The 22,543-nt window shown below is 53.6% G+C and overlaps 1 protein-coding gene across 5 annotated transcripts in view; it reads right to left on the bottom strand.

Moving 5' to 3' along the window:
* Crybg2 (crystallin beta-gamma domain containing 2) overlaps window positions 1-22,543 on the bottom strand; it is a 29,587-nt gene that overhangs the window by 2,400 nt on the left and 4,644 nt on the right. For 3 of the 5 annotated variants that reach the window (XM_015994521.3, XM_076565364.1, XM_076565365.1), the window contains 17 exons: window positions 22,294-22,543; window positions 13,557-16,068; window positions 13,108-13,155; window positions 12,913-13,025; window positions 12,649-12,778; window positions 9,634-9,773; window positions 8,455-8,581; window positions 8,121-8,156; window positions 7,689-7,825; window positions 7,421-7,547; window positions 7,006-7,145; window positions 6,792-6,918; window positions 6,374-6,406; window positions 6,127-6,239; window positions 1,876-2,005; window positions 466-605; window positions 28-151 (listed from right to left, as the gene is read on the bottom strand). The exon at window positions 22,294-22,543 is cut by the window's right edge and continues 484 nt beyond it. In XM_015994521.3, coding sequence (XP_015850007.2) covers window positions 28-151; window positions 466-605; window positions 1,876-2,005; window positions 6,127-6,239; window positions 6,374-6,406; window positions 6,792-6,918; window positions 7,006-7,145; window positions 7,421-7,547; window positions 7,689-7,825; window positions 8,121-8,156; window positions 8,455-8,581; window positions 9,634-9,773; window positions 12,649-12,778; window positions 12,913-13,025; window positions 13,108-13,155; window positions 13,557-16,068; window positions 22,294-22,543 — 4,427 coding nt within the window. Of the gene's footprint in view, window positions 1-27; window positions 152-465; window positions 606-1,875; window positions 2,173-6,126; window positions 6,240-6,373; window positions 6,407-6,791; window positions 6,919-7,005; window positions 7,146-7,420; window positions 7,548-7,688; window positions 7,826-8,120; window positions 8,157-8,454; window positions 8,582-9,633; window positions 9,774-12,648; window positions 12,779-12,912; window positions 13,026-13,107; window positions 13,156-13,556; window positions 16,069-19,835; window positions 20,990-22,293 lie in introns of those variants that run through there. The other 2 variants (XR_013049380.1, XM_006975639.4) reach the window with 2 other exon arrangements.

Raw genomic sequence — 22,543 nt, 5'->3', positions numbered from 1 at the left:
GAGGCACTCACGCTGACTGCTACCTACCTGCTTGATGGGGTAGAGGGAGCCCACCCTCTGGGTGCCGCTGTAGGTCAGCCAGTTGGTGATCTCGCAGCTGCCCACTAGCCACTGTCGTCCCCGGAAGTCACTGTGCTCACACACTACCCAGCTGCACCCAGCCGATGCCAGAGACACAGAGGAACACAGACAGACAGACAGACAGACAGACAAGGCACAGGTGTTAGAAGCACTGCTTCCTCTTCCCTCACACTAGGAAGAGGGCCCGCAGTGGGAGGAAGAGGCTAATAAGTAGATTTGGGGTTTTGGGGACCCAGCACCCAACCAAGCCCTGAGAGCCAGAGGCCCTCAGTCCACACTGCTCTCCCTCCTTCCTGGCCTGGAGTGGGGTCCCCAGCCCACCGTCCACCCAACCTAGCTAGGAGCCCTGCCACCCCCACCCACACGCCTGCCACCCCCACTCACACGCCACCCTTGACGCGCACAGACAGCACATGGTTATTGAAGCCCTCAGCCTGAAGGCTTCGAACCTCCGAAGTCAGCTCGATCTCCTTGCCCTCGAAGCACTCCAGGCCGAAGAGGGACAGGGAAGGCTCTGAAAAGTGCTGGGGCCAAGAGAAGGAGAAATGAGGCCATGAAACCCACCAGCTCAGGCTCTGTCCTACAATCCCAACCCCTGCACCCCAGATCTGCAGCTCTCCTAGCTCCTGAGGATATTACTATCAGCAAGGTCCCCAGATTTTCAGTCCCAGCACGTGAGAGACCGGCACCCGCTCAACCCCAAATCCTCCCTTCGAAACATTTCTTGCATGTATTATTTTATTGTATTTTTGAGCAGGGATCTCACTAAATGGTTCAGACTACTCTGGAACTCAGTGTGTTAGCATAGGCCTTAGCTCCCTGAGTCCTGGGGTTCCGGGTGTGCATCACCGTGCCGGCACTCCTAAGAACTAACGGCCGGGCTGGAAAACTGGGAGCTCACTTGACATCATCTCTTGTTGAGATCATCTCAATGACGATAACTAATGATCACATCAATTAGTAACCAGCCTCCTTTAATTGTGGCTCACTGCAGGCCAGATCCTTGGTAGAACACTTTTTCTAATCTCATTCCAGCCCCTCAACAACCCTAAGAGGCAGGTGCTACCATGATCTCTGTTTAGCAGAGATGGCACTGAGGCTGGAGAAGGTAAGACCGATGACTTGAAGGCCCAGACCTGGGCTCCAGACCCAGGTCTAACTTAACTGTCCTCAGAGCCCAGTCTATGTGGTGGGAGGGGCTCAAGCTGTACAGCCAGGCAGCCTGCTCTGGCTGCTCCCAGCTGTGGAACCTGGAGCAAAGCAGACCGGCTCTGGGACTTAGTTTCCACATCAAAAATAATGACAACGAGCCTTACAAAGCTTTGAAAAGGGTCACCAGCAACTGTCAGCACCACCAGGCCCTCCCCTGACCTCCACAGACACTCCCACCATCACAGTGTGCATGTGGCTTCCGTCAGCCTCCTCCCAGGAACAGCGTATTACCTCTATTATGGGTCACTGAGGCAGCCTCCTCCTGCCTTGCCCCTCCTGCCTCTCCGCTGCAGAGCCAGCTTCCCAACTGACCCTGGCAACCATCTCTGAATGGGCCATCAGCTGGGCAAAAGCTGGCCCTGCCTCTCAGCCACTCTGAGTGTTAGCCTCTCTCATCCCAGCACTGCCTCTGATCCGGACACACCACTGTCACCTTTAGGTCTTGTATCGAATTAAGTTTCATGTTTCTGGACTATTTCAGAGAATGTTCAGTAAACAGCTGGTCAGTTGAGCTGGCTTAGGAGCCTCAGAATCAAGGTCACCCTGAGAGTCTGGAAGTCATTGCAGGGATAAGGAACTCACCAAGGGAACCTTCCGGAGAGAGCCCAGGACCGTGGAGGCCAGGCAGCCCATGGCCGTGAGAGTGGGGTATTCTCCCTCCGACACAATGTGCTGGTCGGCCTCAAAGTTCTTCTCCTCAAACAGGACCCAGCTGCAAGGGAACAGAGAGGGAGGTGATACCAGAACCTAGTTTACCTTATACCTGCCGGGTACCCTGAGGGTCCAAGTGCATGTGGACTTGACGGTGTTCCTCCAATCCAGGAGTGGTCCCCGGTGGACAGGCACCACAGCAGCAGGGACTGAGGTTGAGAGAAAGGACTGCAAAGGGAAAAGAGGGGAAGAAAGAAAGAATAAAGAGAAGGAGGCAGGCGCTCGGGAGGCAGAGGCAGGCCGATCCCTGTGAGCTAGAAGCTGGTCTACATAGCAAATTCTGGGCCAGCCAGGGCTACAGGGTGACCCCGCCTTAACAAAAACAAACAAGGACCCAACAGGGCTCATGCTGCCCTTTGGAGGGGAATCTGGCGGTATCCCACAAGGCTTTGCAGGCAATCAACCTGCCAATGTGCCATCTAGGAGTCTCTTCCGATGCCGCCTTTCAAACAAGAAGTAACACATGCAAAAAAGTCTATCCATTCAGCACTGCTGTAGCAAAGCAGGGGCGGGGTGGGAGGGCCCAAGGGCCCATCAGTCGGGACTGGCTAACATTGGAACTGTGGCTACTCGGGAGGCTGAGTGAGGAGGATCATACAGGTTCGAGAACAACCTGGGCTACTACATGAGTTCAAGACTAGTCTAGGCAACTGAGTAAGACCCTGTCTCAAAACAAAAAGTAAGGCTCAGTGAGATGGCTCAGTGGGTAAGCTGGACACCTGACTTCAATTTCTGGAACCTGTATGGTGGAGGGAAAGGGCCAACCTCTGTTCTCCATATGTGGCCTTCGGGAGGTACCTAGGTTTAGAAGAGGTTGGGAGGTTGGGCCCCAGGATGGGATGAGTGTCCTTTTAAGAACAGGAAGAGGGCTGTTGGGATGGCCAAGGGGTCTAAGGCACCAGACTCAACAACAGGAAGAGACCAGAGCCCTGGTCTCTGTAGTAAGGGAGGAGGCAGAGAGAAAAAAGAACCACAAAAAACGATTATTTTCCTCTTTTGAAGGCACAGAGTTTATGACATCCTGTTAGATGAACCTAGCTACAACGGGAACCAGGGAAACAGTTATGTCATTAAAACTAGGTTCAGCCAGGCATGGTGGCGCAGGTCTTTAATCTAGCACTCAGAAGGTAAAGGCAGGCGGATCTCTGAGTTTGAGGCCAGCCTGGTCTACAAAGTGAGTTCACAGGACAGCCAGGGCTACACAGAGAAACCCTGTCTCAAAAAACCAAACCAAACCAACAAAAATCAGTTACTAAGTTCCTTCCAACTGTGGTGTCTGCGTGTGTTCTCCAAAGTGAGGCCAGGCTGCGAGACACCTCTCCCGCCATGTCTTCAGCTAGACAGATTCATGCAGTCTGAAAGCCTTGAGTCCTGAAGCCCAAAATTTGTCTTCTGACCTCAGGGCCGTGGCCATCAGCCCCAAACCAGCTGGCACCCTCTGTTTCCAGGCTTTCTTCCTCCTGCATTCCTGCGCATCCTGAATTATAGCTCGTCAGATAAAACTATTCAGCTTATTTGCATTAATTAATTAATTTATTTATTGGGACAGGGTCTTACTATGTAGCTCTGGCTGTCCTGTAACTAACTCACTTTGTAGATCAGGCTGGCCTCCAACTCAGTGGCTGTGCCTCCTTGAGAGCTGGAATTAAAGGTGTGCACTACCATGCCTGCTTATTTGCATAAAATTATAATCTTAAAAAGACTATAGAAACAACAACAGAGAATTAGGACTCGGGTATGTAGCTCGCTGGTAGGATGCTTGTGTAGTATATGTGAGGCCCTGGGACCAACCTTTACCCTGGCAAACAAATACAGAAAGTGTTCCTAAAGATTAAAAACATGTTAAATTAATCTAACTATATACTAGGCTTGTGACATCATCACAGACAAAAGTGACTATTTCAGGGGCCAGAGAGATGGCTCAGAGGCTGAAAGCACTAGCTGCTTTTGCAGAGGACCTGGGATTGGTTGTCAGCACCCACCTGGTGGCTCACAAATGCCAGCTCCAGGGCATCTGACGCCCTCTTTTGGTCTCCACAGACATTGCATGCACATGATACACATACCTTAACATACAGGCAGGGAAAATATTCAAACACACAAAATAAAAATAAATCTTCTTTAAAAAGATTATTTCAGCCGGGCGGCGGTGGCGCACGCCTTTAATCCCAGCACTCGGGAGGCAGAGGCAGGCGGATCTCTGTGAGTTCGAGGCCAGCCTGGACTACCAAGTGAGTCTCAGGAAAGGCGCAAAGCTACACAGAGAAACCCTGTCTCGAAAAACCAAAAAAAAAAAAAAAAAAAAAAAAAAAAAAAAAAAAAGATTATTTCACACTTCTTTCAGACTTTCTTTTCCCCACATGTTCCAGGCTGGCCCCAAACTCACAACACAGGCAAAGGTGACCCTGGGCTCTTGCTTCTGCTCTCCAGGTGCTGGGATTAAAGTCACGTGTCACCATGCTCAGCTTTGTCTGCTGGTGTTTGCTTTTTTGAAATCAGGTCTGGGAGCCCAGGCTGGCTTCACACGCATGATCCTGTCTCCTCCATCTCTACGTCCCGGGGATTAAAGGGGCTTCCTACTGTATGGGCTTCAAATGTCTTTACGAGGTAGTTTTCTGACTACTACGAACTATGCAGATGTATGAGAAGGTCCCAAAGACAAAAAGAACCACAGGGAACCCCCACAGCTCTCAGTGGCTCCATTCTGGGGAGCAATAAGAGCATAATAATTTTGAAATACTTAGCATGCAGATTATAATGCATTATTGGAGGTGTGGCCTTGGTGGAGGAAGTGTGTCACTGAGGAGACAGGCTTTGAGGTTTCAGAAGCTCAGTCTAGGCCTAGAGGCTCACTGTCTTTTCCTGCTGCCTGCCAATCCAGATGTAGAACTCTTGGCTACCTCTCCAGAATCATGTCTGCCTATGTGCTACCATGCTTCCTGCCATGATGATAATGGACTAAACCTCTGAACTGTAAGACAGTTCCCAAGTAAATGTTTTCCTTTATAAGACTTGCTATGGTCATGGTGTCTCTTCACGGCAATAAAAACCCTAACTAAGACAGCCACCATGTATACGCCTGGTGATCTCAGAGGTCAGAAGAGGGGATTGGATCCCCTGGAACTGGAGTCACAGATGGTCATAAGCCACCAAGGAGGTGCTAGGAATGGAACCCAGGATCTCTCCAGTAGCAACAAGTGCTCTTAACCTTGTGAGCCATCTCGCCAGCCCCTGTTTTTAATTATCTGTATATGGGTGTGTGGGTGGTGGTGGTGATGGTGATGGGGTTATGTGCATGTGAGTGTAGGTGCCTGAGGAGGCCAGAGGCCTCCTGGAACTAGATTTACAGGTGGTTATGAGCCGCCTGACGAGAGTGGTGGGAATCAAACCTGGGTCCTCTGCAAAAACAGCAAGTGCTCTTAACCAATGAGTCACCTCTCCAGCCCTGAAAGTTTCAGAAAGTTTGGAAGGGGTCAGGTTTTGTTTTTGTTTTTTTTTTTAAAGTGTTTATGTGAATGTGTGTGTGGTGTGTGTGTGTGTGTGTGTGTGTGTGTGTGTGTGTGTGTAAAATGTTTGGACATGCACATGCCACTGTACTCATGTGAAGGTCAGAGGGCTTTCAGAATCTGATTCTCTCCTTCCACTGCGGGCTCCTGGGATTGAACTCAGGCAATCACACCTGCACTGCAATTGCCCTACTCACTGAGCTACCCCACCAGCCTCGGATTCCTTTAACGTGCAGTTGTAAATGGAACAAAAATGTTTGTTGTTGTTTAAGACAGGGTCTTGTGCAGCCCAGGCTGGCCTCGAACCCCTTATGTACCTGAGCTAAGGTTAGCTTTAAACTGATCTTCCTGCCTCTACCTCCCAAATGCTGAGATTACCGGCATGTGCCCTTTGCTCACTTGGGGTTCTTTATACTATCTAGTATCTCCAGAGTTACATTCCGTATTAAAATGTTATTCTATTTGTTTTAATGTTGAATGACTCAGGACATAACAGTTAATCAGCTGATGTTAAGGAAGAAAATCATCTGAAAGGTGTGTCCTCGCCCTCCCCCTGCGCGCCTCCCCGTCCCTGGCCTCTCCCAGCTTCCGTGCTCCAACCCCACCTCCTGCTCACCTGCCACCATGGACCCGGCACGACTGCGGATGGAAGGAAGCGGGCAGAGAGGCCTGGTCATCCTCAAAGGAAATATGGTCGCCCAAAAAGTTGGGGCCTGAGAAAAGCTGGATCTGGAGACAGAGAGATGAAGAGGTGAGAGCGAAGGGTGAGGAGTGGGGTAGGGGGAACGGCCAAGGGAAGAAAGAGAGCTTTGCCGCGAAGGCTGTCAAGATCCCACCAGATCCCCGCGCAGCCCCCTCCTTACCTTCGAGACAAAGTGAAGATCGCTCTCCCCAACCTGAAGGGAGAGATTAACGCTGTGACTGGAGGAGGAGGCCAGCCTCGAGCCTACGCCCCTCCCTGAGCTTCAAAACCGTTGCGGCTATACAGCGGTCCTGCAGCTACAAGCTCCACCCCTCCTAGATGCCCCGCCCCCAAGAGCTCACGCCCTCCTCACCCGTGTGAGTGACACGGCTAGCCGAGGCCAGGCCAACAGGTGACTACATCGGCCTAAGCCCTCGCGTCTCGGCCCTCAACGCCACGCCCACTCTCCTATCCCCTCCCCTCCTGGCCGCGCCCGTCCTCCGTCCAGCCTTGCCAAGCAGCCCGGGCTTGCCAGCCTGGCCCCGCCCCCCGTCTCGGCCCCGCCCCCGAGGCGACACACCCTTCGTCCCGGCACACACCTGCACAACGGGCTGGAGGGAGCCAAGGGCGCAGCTGCCGGAGCCCCAGTCGTCGCAGTTGCGGTACACACCCTTCTCCAGGATGTACTGCTCGCCAGAGAAGCCCACCTGCTCATAGGCCACCCACCTGCAGGGAGGGCGGGGCTTGGGTCGGCGAGGGCGGGGTCGGCACTGCTCCTGGCCCCGCCCTGCGCCTGGGGCGGGGATTACTCACACGCCGCTGAGCACGTGGATGGCTTGCGTGCTGGGTCCGTGCTGAGCTAGCTCCACGTCTGGCAAAGCGGAACTCACCTCCACGCAGTGCCCCTGGAAGTCCATGTCCTCAAACAGCACCACGGCCGGGTCTCCGAAGTCCTGGGCCCCCAGAGACAGTCAGGTTTCCCCCGTACTGTGATGGCCAACCCGTGAGAGTGCCCAGACCTCAAGGCAGCAGCCCACCCTGGGGATTAGGTGTGAGGGGCAGGTGTGTTCCGGGGAAGAGCCTTCAGAGGGAGAGAGACTAACTCTGGGGGTGGATGGGGGAACCCTGCCAGGAAGAACGGGCAGAGAGGTGCAAATTCTTCCCTTAGATTGTGCTAGGGAAGTTGGGGTGTTGCCAGATAGCAAGATGGCCAATTGCTCCTGCTCACCGTCCGGATGACCCGCAGGGAGGTCAGGAACTCATCGTAGCCTCCCCATTGTGACCAGTCAGCATATTCGCCCTCTTCCAGCAGGTACTGGTGGCCCCGGAATCCCTCTTTCTCGTACCCTACCCAGCTGGGGGAAAGGGAAAGGTGAGCAAGACACCCATGAATAAGATAGTCCACTGTACACCAGACAGCCTAAGTCACTCTCCACCCTCAAGGAAAAGCCTGTAGGGCCAGGGCAGATAGAAAAAAAAATCTCTTAAGTCCTCACCAGCCCCCAAGAATTCGCAGGGACCCCACCGAGGTCAGCTGGGGACTCTGGCTGTCCTCTGGCTGCTGAAGGTTGTAGATGTCTCCGCTTACTTCCCAGCTCTGCCCCTGGAAACCTGGGGCCTCATATACCACAGCCTGGATGAAAGGGGTGTCAGAGTGACAGATGTCGTCTGGACCCAGACACAGAGAGACCAGCCTTCTAGGAACGTCTCTACACAACACCAGCCTGAAGCCCCCACCCTCTCTTTGAGCACCGTGGCTGGTCTGCCTCTGACCTGACTCACCAAGGCCAGCGTCTAGTGAGCCTATCAGGCCTCCCCCACCTCCAGGCCCAGCTTCTGCCCCACAGTGCCCTTATCTCTTGTCCAGGCTACAGTGACTACCCCTCAGACATACCAAATACCCTCTCACCTTGAATCTGTCCCCTTACCTTGGGCTCGCCTGGCTTCTCCACGCTTGGGCAGCCCTGCAAAGGAGACAAGACTGAAATGCTAGCCCAGAAGTGCTTAAACACAGACGAGGCTGGAAACCTAGGATTTTCTGGATCCTTAGACTCCTAAAATCTGCAAGCCCATCTCCTCCCCTGTCCCACACCTTGGGCTCATCCTCCTTCTCCTCTAGTCCAGTTCCTAATAGGAGCTCCGGGGCACTGAGTCTCCAAGGAACTGACCTATGGTTATTCCCCCATCTCCTGCCCACAGATGCAGGGCTGCCCCATATGGGACTATGGACAGAGAGGCTTGTGGGTGTCCCCCACTCCTTACCAATCTCATGGACTTTAGTGAACCCACAGTGGGGCCTGATGTGCCCCAGGCCTCCAAGGTAGGGTACTCTCCAGGCTCTAGGATATAGGGAGTGTCTTCAAAGAACGGTTTGGGGTATAGCAGCCACCTGGGGGGGGGGGGACAGAGAAGCCACTGAACTCCTTGGGACACAGACTTGGAATGGAAGGGCAGGTTTAGAGGGGAGGACGGCCTTTTGAGGGAGGAGGCTTGCACAAGAATACTAGAGAAGACATCCCAGTCCTCTCTCCATTCTAGAACAGCCTGTCCTTGGTCTCCCTTCCTGTGGCTGGCCTTCTCCACGTACACACAAGGCAGTTAGAGTTCTTCCTTACACACCCCTAGTAGTTCAAACCCCAAGCTACACACGGGCCCACGATCTCCCTTCCTTGGTGGCTCCTGACTTTCCCCTCACTGGTTATACTGGCCAGGCTGGATTTTTTGTAATCTGATTCTGGGGATGGGACCCTGGACCTCATACTTGCTGAAAGTACCACTCTACCACTGAATAACTCCTAGTCCCAGGCCAAGCCTGTTTTTTTTTTTTTTTTTGGAGACACAGTCCAAGGTGGCCTTGAAATCCCAGCAATCCTCCTGCCTCCACTTCCCAAGTGCTGGGATTACAAGCATGGACCTAAACTTTTGAAGCTGTAGCTTTGACTACTGACTTCTCACATACCACTCTGAGAGTGCCAGATCAGGTCAACAGAACGTACAAATTCCTATTCTCCTGTAGTTTAGCTTCTCAGCTAGCTAGTCCCAACTGAGGCACCACCTCCTCCAGGAAGGCTTCTTTGAGCACACCCAGCTCTCCACCTCCACCTCTTCAGCTGGTTTGAAAGGCATGTTCCTGCAACCCTGTGCCTCCCTCCCCATTCCAGAACATTCTAGGTGCTATTGCTGGCTGTTAACCTGCCTGTCCCCACCAGAAGAGTAAGCTTTTTGTTTCTCTGTTTGAAACAGAGTCTCACTATGTAGGCTTGGCCGGCCTAAAACTCATAGAGATCTGCCTGTCACTGTCTTCCAAGTGCTGGGATTTAAGGCCTGTGCCCCTGAACCCCGGCCTCAGACTGAATGCTTTTGTGGAGGACTGTCTATCTTGTCTGCCCTGTGTCCCCAGCATGTGGCACAGTGAATGTCAAGGGATTCCAGAAGACTCACAATCCTGCAGTGACGGTGGCAGATGCCACCTGTAGGGGTCTCTCTAGTCCTTGAGAGTCTTTCAAGTCTCCCGTCAGCATCACTTGCTTGCCCTTGAGGCCCTCCTCAGAGAACAGGCTGATCCCCGGGGTGCAGTAGTCCTGCGGGGGGAGACGGGACGTTCAAGCCAAAACTGCTTCTCTGAGCCTCCGGCTTCCCTGGTCCTCCAGCCTGGCGGGGCTCCCGGGGCTTTTGGAAAAGCCCAGCTGGTTGTGTTCTCAGAAACCAGAAGAGTGTCCTCTACCAGGCCAGCAAAACTAACCCCAGACCAAAGTTCTCAATGATACCTTGTTGGACTTCTGGAAGCCAAAACTAAAGTTCCCAGAATCTGCACAGTGTCAAGGTCATCCCCGCTCTGAGTGGCCAACTTCCCACTTGCTGGAGGGGGCAAGATGGGTAGCCACTTCCTGACTCCGCCTTGATGAACAGTCCTGACCTCTGTCCAGACTGGCTTTTTGTTACTGTTCCTGTGGGTGCTGTGTCTAGAATCCACGCCCTTGCAGGTGCTAGGCAAGGTCTCTACCACACCCCATGCTCTAGGGTGACTTTTTTTTTTTTTTATGCAATGTTTCATGTAGTCCAGGCTAGCCTTGAACTCAAAATGTAGCTGATGTTGACCTTAACCTCTTTATTTTTAAATGAGATTTATTTGTTTGTGGGGGGGAAGAGGGCACAAGCACACCACAGCATGTGTGTGGAGGTCAGAGGACAACTTGCAGGAATTGGTTCTCTCCTTCCACCAGGTGGGTCCAGGAGGTCAAACTCAGGTTGTCAGGCCTGGTGACAAGTCACTGAGTCATCTCATCAGCCCCAACCTTCGACTTATTCCCCTGCCTTGACCTCCTGGGTGCTGAGATTACAGGCATGTGGCACTCTGCCTGGTTGTACGTGGTGGCAGGGAATCCAAACCAGGACTCACAGTTGCTTGGCAAGCACCCTACCAAATGAGCTACATTCCCGGCCCGCTCCTCCCACTCCATAGCCAGCCTAGCCTTGGCCGTCTCATCCTGAGGTGGCAGGTTTCTTTGCATTCTGGGTCTTTCTTCCTCACTGGGACCATTTTCATTTGCTCACTCATTCATCAGATGATAAATCATCTGCATTGTGCTAAGGCTATAGTCTACCTAAATGGGACCGTTTAGTCCCTCAAAGGAGGTTCTCCATATAGAAACAGACAGGAAGGTGAAGCCCAGCGAAGTCAAGCCAACATGCCCAGGATCACGCAGCCTATAAGCCAGACAGCCGAGAACAGAAAAGGGTGGTTTTGTTTAGTGTTGCAACCCAGCACCTCCCACGTGCCTGGCACACAGTAGGTGCCAACTCAGTGCTGGATGAATCATCTGGTTCCAGTACTGTGTCACCTTGGAGCTCCTGTTTGTCTCCTGTGTCTCTTGCCCTCCTACACAGGGCTGAATTTACCGTGAGTGTGCCCACCACCATGTGCGTGTCTCGAGAGCCTCTGACCACTGCCGCCCCTGTCTCCCAGCTCTCAACCTAGTACTAGGTCCTGAGCTTTAGGATCTCATCACCCTTACCAGAGAGAGAAGAACAGCTCTGGGGTCTAGCTGGGTGCAGCGGCGCACACCTGGAACCCCAGCACTTTGGAGGTGAAGGCAGGAGGACCAGGACTTCAAGATCAGCCTCTGCTACATGGTGAGTTTGAGGCTAGCCTAGGCTAACATCAGACATTGTCTTAAAAAAAAAAGTCCCCAGCCGTGTTGGCTCATGCCTGTAGGCCTGTAAGCACAGCAGTGGGAGACTGAGGCAGAAGGTCTGTTGCAAGGCCATGGCCAGCCGAGGCTACATAGTAAATTCTAGCTAAGTCTGGGCTCAGTATGAGATCCTGTCTCAAACAAAACAAAACAAAACCCACTCTCTCACACACACACCACCAAGGGTCTGATGGGCCTTGTTTCTAGCATTGCTCTGCCTCTCTCCAGGGGTCAATATCATTTTGTCAAATTCAGTATCAGTAGTTTATAAGGTTGTGCTATGAAAACAATACTGTCCTTTCCGCCTTACAAACACCAAGTTATGTTGGCTTTTCAAACCATACACCTATGTCTCAAAAATGACAAGTGTGGTGGCATACAGCCGTCACCCCCTGCACTTGGGAGGTTGAGGCAGGAGTAAATGACCCTTTCACAGGGATCACATATCAGCTATCCTGCAAATCAGTTATTTACATTACGATTCATAACAGCAGCAAAACCACAGTTATGAAGTAGCAGCAAACGTAATTTTGTGGTTGGGGGTCACCACAGCATGAAGAACTGTGTTAAAGGGTCACAGCAGCGTTAGGAGGCTGAGGACGACTGTGGTAGAGATTCCTAAGTCCCCAGTCTAGTCTATTGCTCTCCCGGGCTCTCCGAGTCTGACTATGAATCTTGGTGGGAAACCCCTATCCAGTTGCCTGGTACAGAGCCTGGCACATAGTGAGGATAAGAGAGATGTCTGTGGGGCTGGCAGGATGGCTCAGCATGTAAAGGTGCCTCTTTCCAAGCCTGCTGGTCGGGGTTCAAACTCCAGGACCCACATGGAGGAAGGAGAGAACTGACCTTCTCAAGCTGTCTGTCCTTTGATTCTGCATTCGTTCATGCTGAGGCATGTGGGTGCGTGCACGCACACTCTCTCACACACAAACACATAAATAAGTTAATAAAACTTTTAATTAAAAACACGAGAGAGGGAAATGTCTGTAAACAAGTGAATAAATAAGCTCCATGGCACGCTGCCCAAAGTGGTGGGTGACTCTGGCCCATTTCTGCTCCTCTGACCTAATTCTGATTTAGCGTTAGCTCACACTTCCCCAGCTTGCTTACCCAGGGGCACAGCCCCCACCTACCCATCTGCCTACACACCCCCAAATGTCTTTTTCTCTCAGTGCCTCCAAGGCCAGGAACTTGGAGATACTGACCCCCTTCTGACCTCTGCCCCATCACCCCCAGGTGCCTACTTCAGGACCTGACCACTCACCCGCACAGCCCTCCTCAGGGAGCCGATGCCTGAGGTACTCCACGTGGATACCAGGGCTCTGAGTTCCACATCTCCTTCAGGTAGAACAAGCTTCTGGCCTTGGAACTCCGGCTGTTCGTATAGGATCCAGCTGTGGGCCCAGAGAGCCAAGGGTCACAGGGTAGGGGGTTGTACCCAGTCTTTGGTGGGGCTCCTACAGGCCTCACCACCTTCCTCACCCCCAGGTTCACAGCCAGGGCCCCCCCTCCCTGGGCACCCACTTACCAGCATCGTACCACCCTTACGGAGGCCACAGGGGCCCAGCCTGAGGCATCTGCGGTGTCCCCCCAGACCTCCCTGCTTCTGCCCTGGCAGCCGGGCTCTGAGAAGAGAGTCACCTGGGAAAACACAGCGCGAGTCCTCAGGCCCTGTCCCCGGGCACTGCCCCCTGCCAGCCTCCATTTGCCCCCAATCTCCTACCTTCCCAGGCCTGGTGTTCAGCTTGCCTTGGGTCTTCAGTGCTGGGCTCTGGAACAGAGAGGGCGTTCAAAATCCTCCGGGGTCACCACTTCCCCTACACTGCTCTTCTGAGACTCCCAGGTCCTGCTCCTGGCCTCCACCCCCGGGACACAGCCCACAGAGATTACCACCGTCGCTCCCAGCTCCCAGGGCCTCATCACCCTGTCCTAGGAGCTGGGAGACGTTCTTCCCCCAGCTTCCAGGCAGTGAGGACCAGCAAGCCTTTGGAATCTATACACCCCCGCTATCCTATCATGGACACCAAGGCCCCAGTGATGTGCATTTGCTGGGTTCGACTAAGCTCAGACCCAAGCCTTCTGCCTCCTGGGACCCGGCCTCCCAACACCACTCTCTTCAACCACTCAAGGGGGAGCCGGGTACCTCCCAGGCCCCTCCAAGGTCTCACTCACCCACCCTTCCGGGGGCTGGGTAGATGCTGGAATCTCTGGTGGTGGCCTTCCACTGCAGAGCAGGGGCAACTTTCCAGGCACCTTCCTGACGCCTGGTGCTCCATGGGGTGGCAGAGCGGATAGTTTTGACCCTAGTGGTTCCCGCGCTGGGGTGTCCTTGTTGGCTGATACCAGATTGCCGAAGAGAAGGCTGCCTCCCAGTCGCGAAGTCGGCCGGTTGCTGGGCTGAGGTTCGGAGCCTTGACCTGCTATGTGCTTCTTCATCATCTCCAGAGGAGAGCAGGAGACCTTGACAGGCTTGGGGGGGTGGGGATCTGGAGAGGGGCTGGGCCCTGCTTTCTGCTGCCTGCGCTGAAGCTTCTCATCATCGCTCAGATAGGGGTTCTCCAGCTCCTCCTCCTCCTCCTCCTCCTCCTCCTCCTCCATTGCAGGTCCCTCCTGGGGACTGGGTCTTGGAATGGATGGCCCCAGCTGATCCTCCTCAATGGCGGGCAGAGTGGCATACATGGCCAGGTAGGACGAGCGAGGAGCTCGGGGCAATCGGTGAGTTCGGAGGATCTCAGGGGGCTCCATGCTCCGCAGTGTGTCCAGGAAAATCTCCAGGTCAGCGGTCAGGGCTGCTTCTTCCTCCTCCCTGGATGCTTCTGAGGTCGCATTCCCCTCAGCGGAATCGGGGATGAGCTGGGACTCCATGCTGGCCTCTGTTCCAACTGGCTTTGGGGCAGGAGAGCCTTCTAGACTGAGGGACACATTGACCTCTGAAGAGGACGGAGCAAGGGGCACGGCAGGGCTCTGGAAACTTTCGTTTGGGGTAGGTGATGAGAAAGAGTCCCCTTGAGAATCCTGGACAATCTCATCTTGTTTGGGGGTCAGGGGACTAGGGGCAGCGGGGCCTTCAGTCTCTTTCCGAGGAACGGGATGGGAAGGGCTATCCTGAGGATCCTGGTCATCCTCCTTCTTGACTAAGGGACCTTCTTCGAGACTCTGGACAACCGTGGCTGGCCCGGAGGATGAGGTAGCAGAAGCACCAAAGGCCTGCACAAGCTCTTTTGGGGTATGGGAGTGGACAGGAACACTAGGGCCCGGAAGTACCTCTTTCTGAGTAAGAACAGAAACAGGCACATTTTCAGGGTCCTGAACAGACTTCCTTTTTGGTGAAGCCGGGGCAGAAAGGCCTTGTGGGCTAGGGACAGCTTTCCTCCTCACAGAGGACGGGCTGGGAGGCTGTTCCAGTACTGTAACCCTGCCCTTCACCCCGGGCAGAACAGGGGCCATGGGGAGACCGGCAACCTTCTCCTCCACAGAGGGCAGGACACGAGGTGTGGGTTGGTCTTTGAGGTGTGTGGGTACCAAGGGCTGCTCTGGAGGATGGACCAGGGAGGAGGAGGCACGGGCCTGGGGCTTGGGAGAAGAGGGTGCTGGTATATGGTTCTGAGAAGTCTGGTTGGGGAGCAGGACAGGACTGGAGGCTCCCTGCAGTCTCGAAAATTCCCCAGCCCTGGCATCCGAGACACCGCCTTGGTCTTGGACCGGGTGGGCGACAGGGACGTTCTGGTTCTGAGTGGGGTGATCGGCGACCGGGGCCAAGGTTATGTTGTTCTTCAGCTCAGCCGCGCTCGTCTCAAGCAGCTGTCCCAGGGGCGTCCCCACCGCGCCACCCAGGGCTGAGCTCCGCGAAGTAAGCCCCGTGAGCCTTGGGATTCGGCTGGCAGGAGGGCTGCGCTCGGCTGGTACGAGGTTGCTCAGCAGCTCCAGGGCCTGGCTGCGGCTGGGTGAGCTCTCGGCTTTCGGGCTCACCACCACTGCCCGCACTGTTCGGGTCACATTGCGGCCCCTTGTCAGGGCCTCCCCGGACACCGACGGCCCCACACTCACAGAGCTGCTCACTCGGCGGTCCACTTGCCCTCCCACCACAGTAGTGGTGGTGGTCCTCACTGTGCGCGTCACCCGCCATTCCTCACGGTTCCTGGGACCCCCGCTGGTGACACCCACACCGGGATGGGGACTCGGCTCCCGTGGCCCCGGCAAGGGCACCAATAACTCAGTCCTAGCCATGGATCCCATGCCTGGTGGTTCAGTTCTGGGAGCCTGGGCACCTCCATCACCCCAATCCACAGCCTCCTGCAGCCTCACCATTGGCCTTTTCTCCTTGGGGGGTGGAATATATTTCTTGGAAAAAATGGGCCCGTGGCTCTGAAAGTTCACGGATCCGGGCTCCTCCCCAGGACCCTGGCAATGTATAGTCTCCTCTTCCTTCTTAGCAAAGCCATTGATTTCTCTCCGGAAGCTGTGTTCAAACACGTCCTCCCGTGGGGCTTCCGTCCGGGCACCCGACACCAGGGATACTTTGTGAAAACGGTGTCTGGTCTCTTCCTGGACAGGAGGCCGTTGGTGCCAGGTCAGTGTGGCACTTACCACTCGGGCCTCAGCTCCAGCCGGGGTCCCAGCCGTCTCTTCCATGTTGGGCCCCAGCAAAACTTGAGATGTCCTCGTCACACTGTGGCCTGGCTCCCTGTGCACGATAAAAAGGGAGAAAGATGAGCACCACGGAGTAGAAGGCAGGATCCCCAAAAGCGCAGAGCAACTACCAAGCCCGGACCTGGCTGAGTAGCCTCAGGCAAGTCACATGACTTTGGGGCTTTGTTTCCTTATCTGTAAAATGGATGTGAGACTCTCCGCTCAGAGCCTCTTAGCTGCTCACTCAACCACTTCCAAGTGATGGCCTCTGTCCAGGTCCCCAAAAGGCGAAGCTCGGGCGGAGCCCAGAAGGTGAGAGAAGAGAGGATGAAAGTCCTGGCCCACTGGCTTATAGAGGAAGGCTGGGAAACAGGAAACAGAACCCTTCCCAAACTTTGTTCTGTCTCTGTTCCTTCAAGCTTTCTTCAACTTCAGGCCTGGAGGACTAAATTCGTACTTCACAGGGCTTGCCAGGATCAAGTAGAAGAGACAGAACATAAACTAGCTTTGTAAACTAACGCTGGTTCTGAACTTCCCAGGGTCCCTTTGAAGGTCTGTGACTATACACTGGCAGGTGTGCATGTGAGTCACATGAGAAGTGGTCAGATGGACGACAAGCCATCGCCACTTCCATGGGTCTCAGAAGACCCTGCATGTACCCCGGGCCTTACAATGCACTTGGCCTCAGATTTCTCTCCCCTGAAGCCATTCCATCCTCCTGGGTAGATGGAGAAATTGAGGCACAGAGAGGTGCTGGGATTAAAGGCATGTGCCATTACACCCTGCCATTTGTGTGTGTGTGTGTGTGTGTGTGTGTGTGTGTGTGTGTGTGTGTGTGTGTGCCTGAGTATGTGCCTGTTGTACACCACATGCATGCAGGAGCCCACGGAAGTCAGAAGAGGGCTTTGGATCTCCTGGAATTAGAGTTACAGATGGTTGTGAAGCACCACATGGGAACCGAACCCCGGGTCTCTTCAAGGGCAGCAAGTGTTCTTAATGGATAAGCCAACCCTCCAGACTCCTGGATCTTATTTCTGTTTGTTTTGTAGTGCTGGGGATCAAACCCAGGACTTCAGCATGCTAGGCAAACACTATGGCTGAGTCGTGTTCTCGGCCCTCTTGCTACGCCCCACCCTCATCTCCCCGAGTCTCTGTTACCCCCTTTACTAACAGAGGCAGTGAATAACAGCTGCCAAGCTGAACTCTGAGTTCTGGACTTCCTGTTTTGGTAGCTACAGCAGCAGCCACACATTGAGGGACCCTCTGGGGCACCTGGCTGAATGCTTGCTATCTGTTGTCCTACTGAGCCTGAATCTGGGACACTGGACGTCATGAAGAATAAAGTGTGGGCTGGAGAAACAGCTCAGTAGTTAAGAGTGAATGCCACGCTTGCGGAAGACTCAAATCCAGTTCACGGTACCCATGTGGATGCTCACAACCACCCGTAACTCCAGCTCTGGGAGATCCAGTGCCTCTGGCCTCCAGGGCACCTGCAGATACCCACACACAGATACATACATACACATAATTAAAATAATAAATCTTTAAAAAGAATAAATCATAGAGGCTGGAGAGATGGCTCAGGAGTTAAGAGCATGGGCTGCTCTTCCAGAGGACCTGAGTTTAATTCCCAGCACCCACATGGCAGCTCATAACTGTCTGTAACTCCAGTTCCAGGGGATCCAGCATCCTCACACAGATATACATGCAGGCAAAACACCAATGCACATGAAATAAAAATATTTTTTAAAAAGAATAAATCATTACTAAATTGGAAACAAACATTTCTATTTTGCCAATGAGACTTAAAAGGTTCAAATGACTGAACAAGAGTCACACCTTAGCAATGGAGACTTGTACCCCAATCCTAAGAACTTAGCCACACTCCAAACTCCCCATATGTATATATAGGTTTACATATTTATCTGGTAAACCAAATATCTGGTTTGGTGGTTACTCTAAAATTTTTAATATTTATTTGTTTGTTTTTATTCTTTTTTTTAACACTTTATTTTTATTTTATGTGCATTGGTGTTTTGTCCACATCCATATCTGCATGAGGGTGTGGGATCCCCTGGAATCATAGTTATAGGCAGTTATGAGCTGCCATGTGGGTGCTGGGAATTGAACTCAGGACCTCTGGAAGAACAGTCAGTGCTCTTAACCGCTGAGCCATCTCTCCAGCCCCCTGTTTTTATTCTTTTAGGGTGAGTCTCACTATGTAGCCCTGGTTGTCCTGGAACTTACTATGTAGACCAGTCTGTCCTCTGTGGAACTCATAGAGATCCATCCACCTCTGCCTCCCAAGTGCTTGGATTAAAGGCGTGCACCACCGCATCTGGCCTTTTTAATATTTTGAGATAGTTTCTTGCTATGTAACTCTGGTGGGCCTGGTAGGAGTTATGAAGCCTGTGGTGACCTCCAACTCATACTTATCCTTCTTCTCAGTTTCCCAAGCAAGTGCTGGAATTATATGCTTGTACTATCATGGCTGACTGGGGTTCACTTTGAGGTTTGTTTGTTTGTTTGAGACAGGGCCTCATGTAGACCAGTCTGGCTTTGAACTCCTTATGTTGGTCGCCAAAGAGCATCTTGAACTTAATTTTTTCCTAAGTTGCATTCAGTAAATGAGTGTGCTTGTGTGAGTGCGTGCGCGCGCGCGTTCTCTCTCGTGTTGTGTGTAGGTATCCCACGATGAACAGGAGGAAGTCAGAAGACAGCCTGTGGGAGTCGGGTCTCTCCTTGGACTACGTGGACTGAGGAGACTGGTCAGGTTGTCAGGCTTGACATCAGGACCACCTTTGTCCACTTAACAATCTCCCGAGCCATGACCTTGACCTTGTGGTTCTCTTGCCTCGACCTCCTCTGAGTGGTGGGATTATAGGCATGCACCACTACTCTGGTTTTCACAGAGCTGGAATGCGACCCAGGGTTTCGTACCTGCTAGGCAAAAACTCTACCAACTGAGGCACATCCCGGCCCTGGGATTCACCTTTAAAAAAGCCCTCATCAGACCTTAAGGGGCAATCCACCCTTAACCACTTATCTCCAGGCACGACATGGCAAGGCCGTTTTTTAGGCTTGAAGAGTCGAAAGAGGTCTGTCTGCTCACCTAACCTGGGCCACCCCATCTTCCCGCCTGTACCTCATCTCCATGAGCCAGCCCCAGGAAGGCTATACTCTGAGTGAGAAATAGGTCCAGTGCCCTAATTCTCTTCCCCCATCTCTACCTCCCTCCTTCCTGAGGAACTGGAAGAAACCAGAACTTTGACCTGCCCTGTGGCCCCAGCAGTGACTCAGGTTTTATGAGGGGCCAAGATGAAAGCCTCAGAGGCCCAGAGATGCCTGACTCAATTCCAGGACCACTGGTGGCTACCACAGCGTCTAGGATAGAGCCCATGGGGCCCCTAACAGCCTGTGAATGGTGATGGGGAGGCTTGGATGGCCCCCAAGATTTCTCTAGCCAGACTGTGTTGAAAACTGGTGCATCCAGACACCCAAGGCCCGAACTCAGCTCCTCACAAAAGCCCAACCGGACCCCACACACACAATCCTCACTGAAGAGTTGTCCTCTCTGCCGAGATTCCCCCACAGAGCTTAGTCCCTAACTCAGCGGCCAAAGTCTCTCCTCACAGAGTGCCCCTCTCCATTTCTGAGGGCAGCCACTACCTTCGTCGTCCCCCCCCCCCCCCCCCCCGCCCCCCGGCCATCCCTTGTCGCTGATGGCAAATGGCAAAGCTTGAGTTATAACTCATCCATTTACTTATTCATTCATTTGGGGCTAATTATTTGAGGCAAAGGCCAAGTACTGGGCAGACTCACCCAAAGCTAGCTTTCTTAGGACGGTGATATCCCAGTAGTCCACAGCTAAACGATCAGCTGTTTGGAAAGTCCCATGGGCTCGGTAAAGTCACAGGAACAGCTCAAGAGAAGTCAGCTGCAGTCAGCTCAGAGTCTATTGATGACCTCCCAGCAATCAGCCCCATGCCCTTCTCAGCCCAGCCCAACCCTGAGACAACACCCCCTGATGGCCATTCATTCCTTAAGCATGTGGTCACAGCTTCTGCCTGCATACTTCTAGGGACAGGGAGGTCACCTCCTGATCGTTCACCTGTCCCATCCCTGGACAGTCATGACGGCTAGAATGTTTTTCACGTGTGTTGGAATGTGCTCCCCATTTTTGTCTTTGTCTGGAGACACACCCCAGTAACCCAGCTACCTCCCGCACAAACAGAAGAGCCCGTTCCCAGAGCCCTCTCTTCTCAAGGGCCTGAGTCCACAAGTGGATTTGCTAGCAAGGTGACCTATGACCTCTAAACAAGGTGTGTGGGGATGGGAAGGGAGAGGCTGAGGAGGGAGTGGGGTGGGGGGAGTGTGGGAAAAAATCTCATCTAACCCAACAAGTCCTGGGATTCTCTCTGCTTACCTGTGAGTCACCCCCAAACTAGGCCAAACCAGTCCACAGGCCCACATGCTGCCAAACACATGCTGCATCAGACAGGTATGCACAGAGCAGAAGACCCACCGCATCACATAGCACAAAAGTACACAGACACCCACCCAGACGAACACAGCCAGGAACACGCACCACCACACACAAGGGCACACACCAAAAGACCCAAGCACACAGAGACACCCTCAGGCACAACAGGCATGCAAGCCGCATGCTCCACCAGGAAACACACAGGCACCATAACACACATGTGCACATATTCCCAGCACGTGCCCATTCAGTTCACAGCCACAAACAAGCGTTCTCTCCACTGCCCTTGGTCAGGGATGTGCACTTGGTACACGCACAGCTTACACATTCCTACATGCTGCCTGGCCGCTCTCTGCCCCTTCCCCCAGAGTAGTTGAGAACTCTCCAGCGGAAAGTGGGTACAGAAGGATAATGTCTTTGGGGATCACCCTCCTTCGTCTCTAAGTCGGTCCTAGATTCCAGCTCCAGTCTTTATTCACCTAGACCCCAACCAACCAGAGTCCTGTGTTCCCCAGCCCACCCTACCATTTGTTCCCTGCCTCTCTCTAAGCCTAGCTCCCTTCTCACCCGCCCCCCATCCTTTTACAGGCTGTCTTCCCATGCTGGGGTACCATGGCAGCTCTCAGGGCCAGTCTGAACCACCCATGTCCTCCTCCCTAGGCACAGAACCAGGCATACAAACTCCTACCCAGGGGGACCTGCGTCTCCATGCCTTCGCCGCTGTTAGGGGTACCATCAGATCCACACTACGTTCCACACAGCAACCACAGGCCACGCCGAGCTCTGCGTAGCCACAGAGGCCACTTTGCCGGGGGGGGGGGGGGGGGGATGGGGGGGGACGGACGGACGGACGGACAGGGAAGTCTGTTAGGGCATGGACAAACCTGGGTTTGACTGTCCAGTTGGCTTTAGGCAAGTGACTTTTCCTGGCTGAGCCCCAGTTCCCTGGTCTAATTAGCTGGGGGTGATGGAAAGGTCAGCCTCTATTTCGTGGATTAAACAAAATTATGCTTAAAAAGACGAACCATTGATGACAGCTCCTGCTGCCACCATCGGTAGGAGCTTCCCAGAGACCTTTGGTGGCCTGGGACTCTTCCCTAGTGAGGTCCCATGTCCTTCCTCCTCGGTGAGTTTTGAGGAACTCACCGATCCCCGCTCTGAGCCTACTAGGCTGATTAGGAGACTCACTTCAACACAAATAAAAACCTAAGCTTGGGAGTCTTGGCGCCTCTTCCTGTGGCTGCAGCAGAGCCAGGTGGGATAATTACCACTGCCAATGGCGTGTAATTAATAAGCATCCCTGCTATTTTAGCAGCCCAGCTCAATGGAGTTCAAAGCATGTTCCCTTAGCCACCTCCTTCTTCCTCATCTCTGACTACCATACGCATTCAACAAAGCAAGACCCAGAGAGGTTAAGTAACCTATGCCTGAGCGCCCAGCACCTTGGCTGGGAGCCCATTCCCAGGCCGGGTCTGTGATCTCTTGCAAAGAACCCAGGAGTGATAACAGTTGATGAAAGGAAGATCACCCTGACTAGCCCATCCTCCCGGTGATGAGATTTCCCCTCCTAATGGAGAGCAGGGGAGGAAAGCAGTGTTGCGTTTTAGGGGGCAGCCTGGGAGAGAGAAGGATAGAATCAGGGAGTGGACACAGAGTTGGCTCACACTCAGGGCACCAAATGAATGGGAACCTCACGCCTGAGAAGCCCGGGAACAAGACAGAGAGACCCAAGCGGGAGCTGCCACACCAGACGACCCCTCCCACCATCAAGTCCCTCGGGCTCCAACCTTTACTCACCTGCTGTGTGGGGATCCAGCGTCCCAGCCCACTCTGAGCTCCGGCTGGGCCCCGCTTCCCTGATGCTGTGGGACACTCTGCTGTGGCTCCTCAAGCGGGTTGATTGGACACCCGGTGATAGGGCGGAGTTCCTGGGGAGGCTCCTGCCAGCCCCTGGATTCCTCAGGGCCACAGGGGTGGGGAGCTGGTCTGGCCGGTTCCTTCCCTTCCTTCCCAGGTGTCTGCCCGCACCCCTGCAGGGTGACAGTGA

This window comes from Peromyscus maniculatus, chromosome 2 (genome assembly GCF_049852395.1).
Source record: "Peromyscus maniculatus bairdii isolate BWxNUB_F1_BW_parent chromosome 2, HU_Pman_BW_mat_3.1, whole genome shotgun sequence".
In the NCBI taxonomy this organism is placed as follows: Eukaryota; Metazoa; Chordata; class Mammalia; order Rodentia; family Cricetidae; genus Peromyscus; species Peromyscus maniculatus.
The sequence above is the reverse complement of the archived record's forward strand: the minus strand, read 5'-3'. Positions and strand labels throughout refer to the sequence as shown.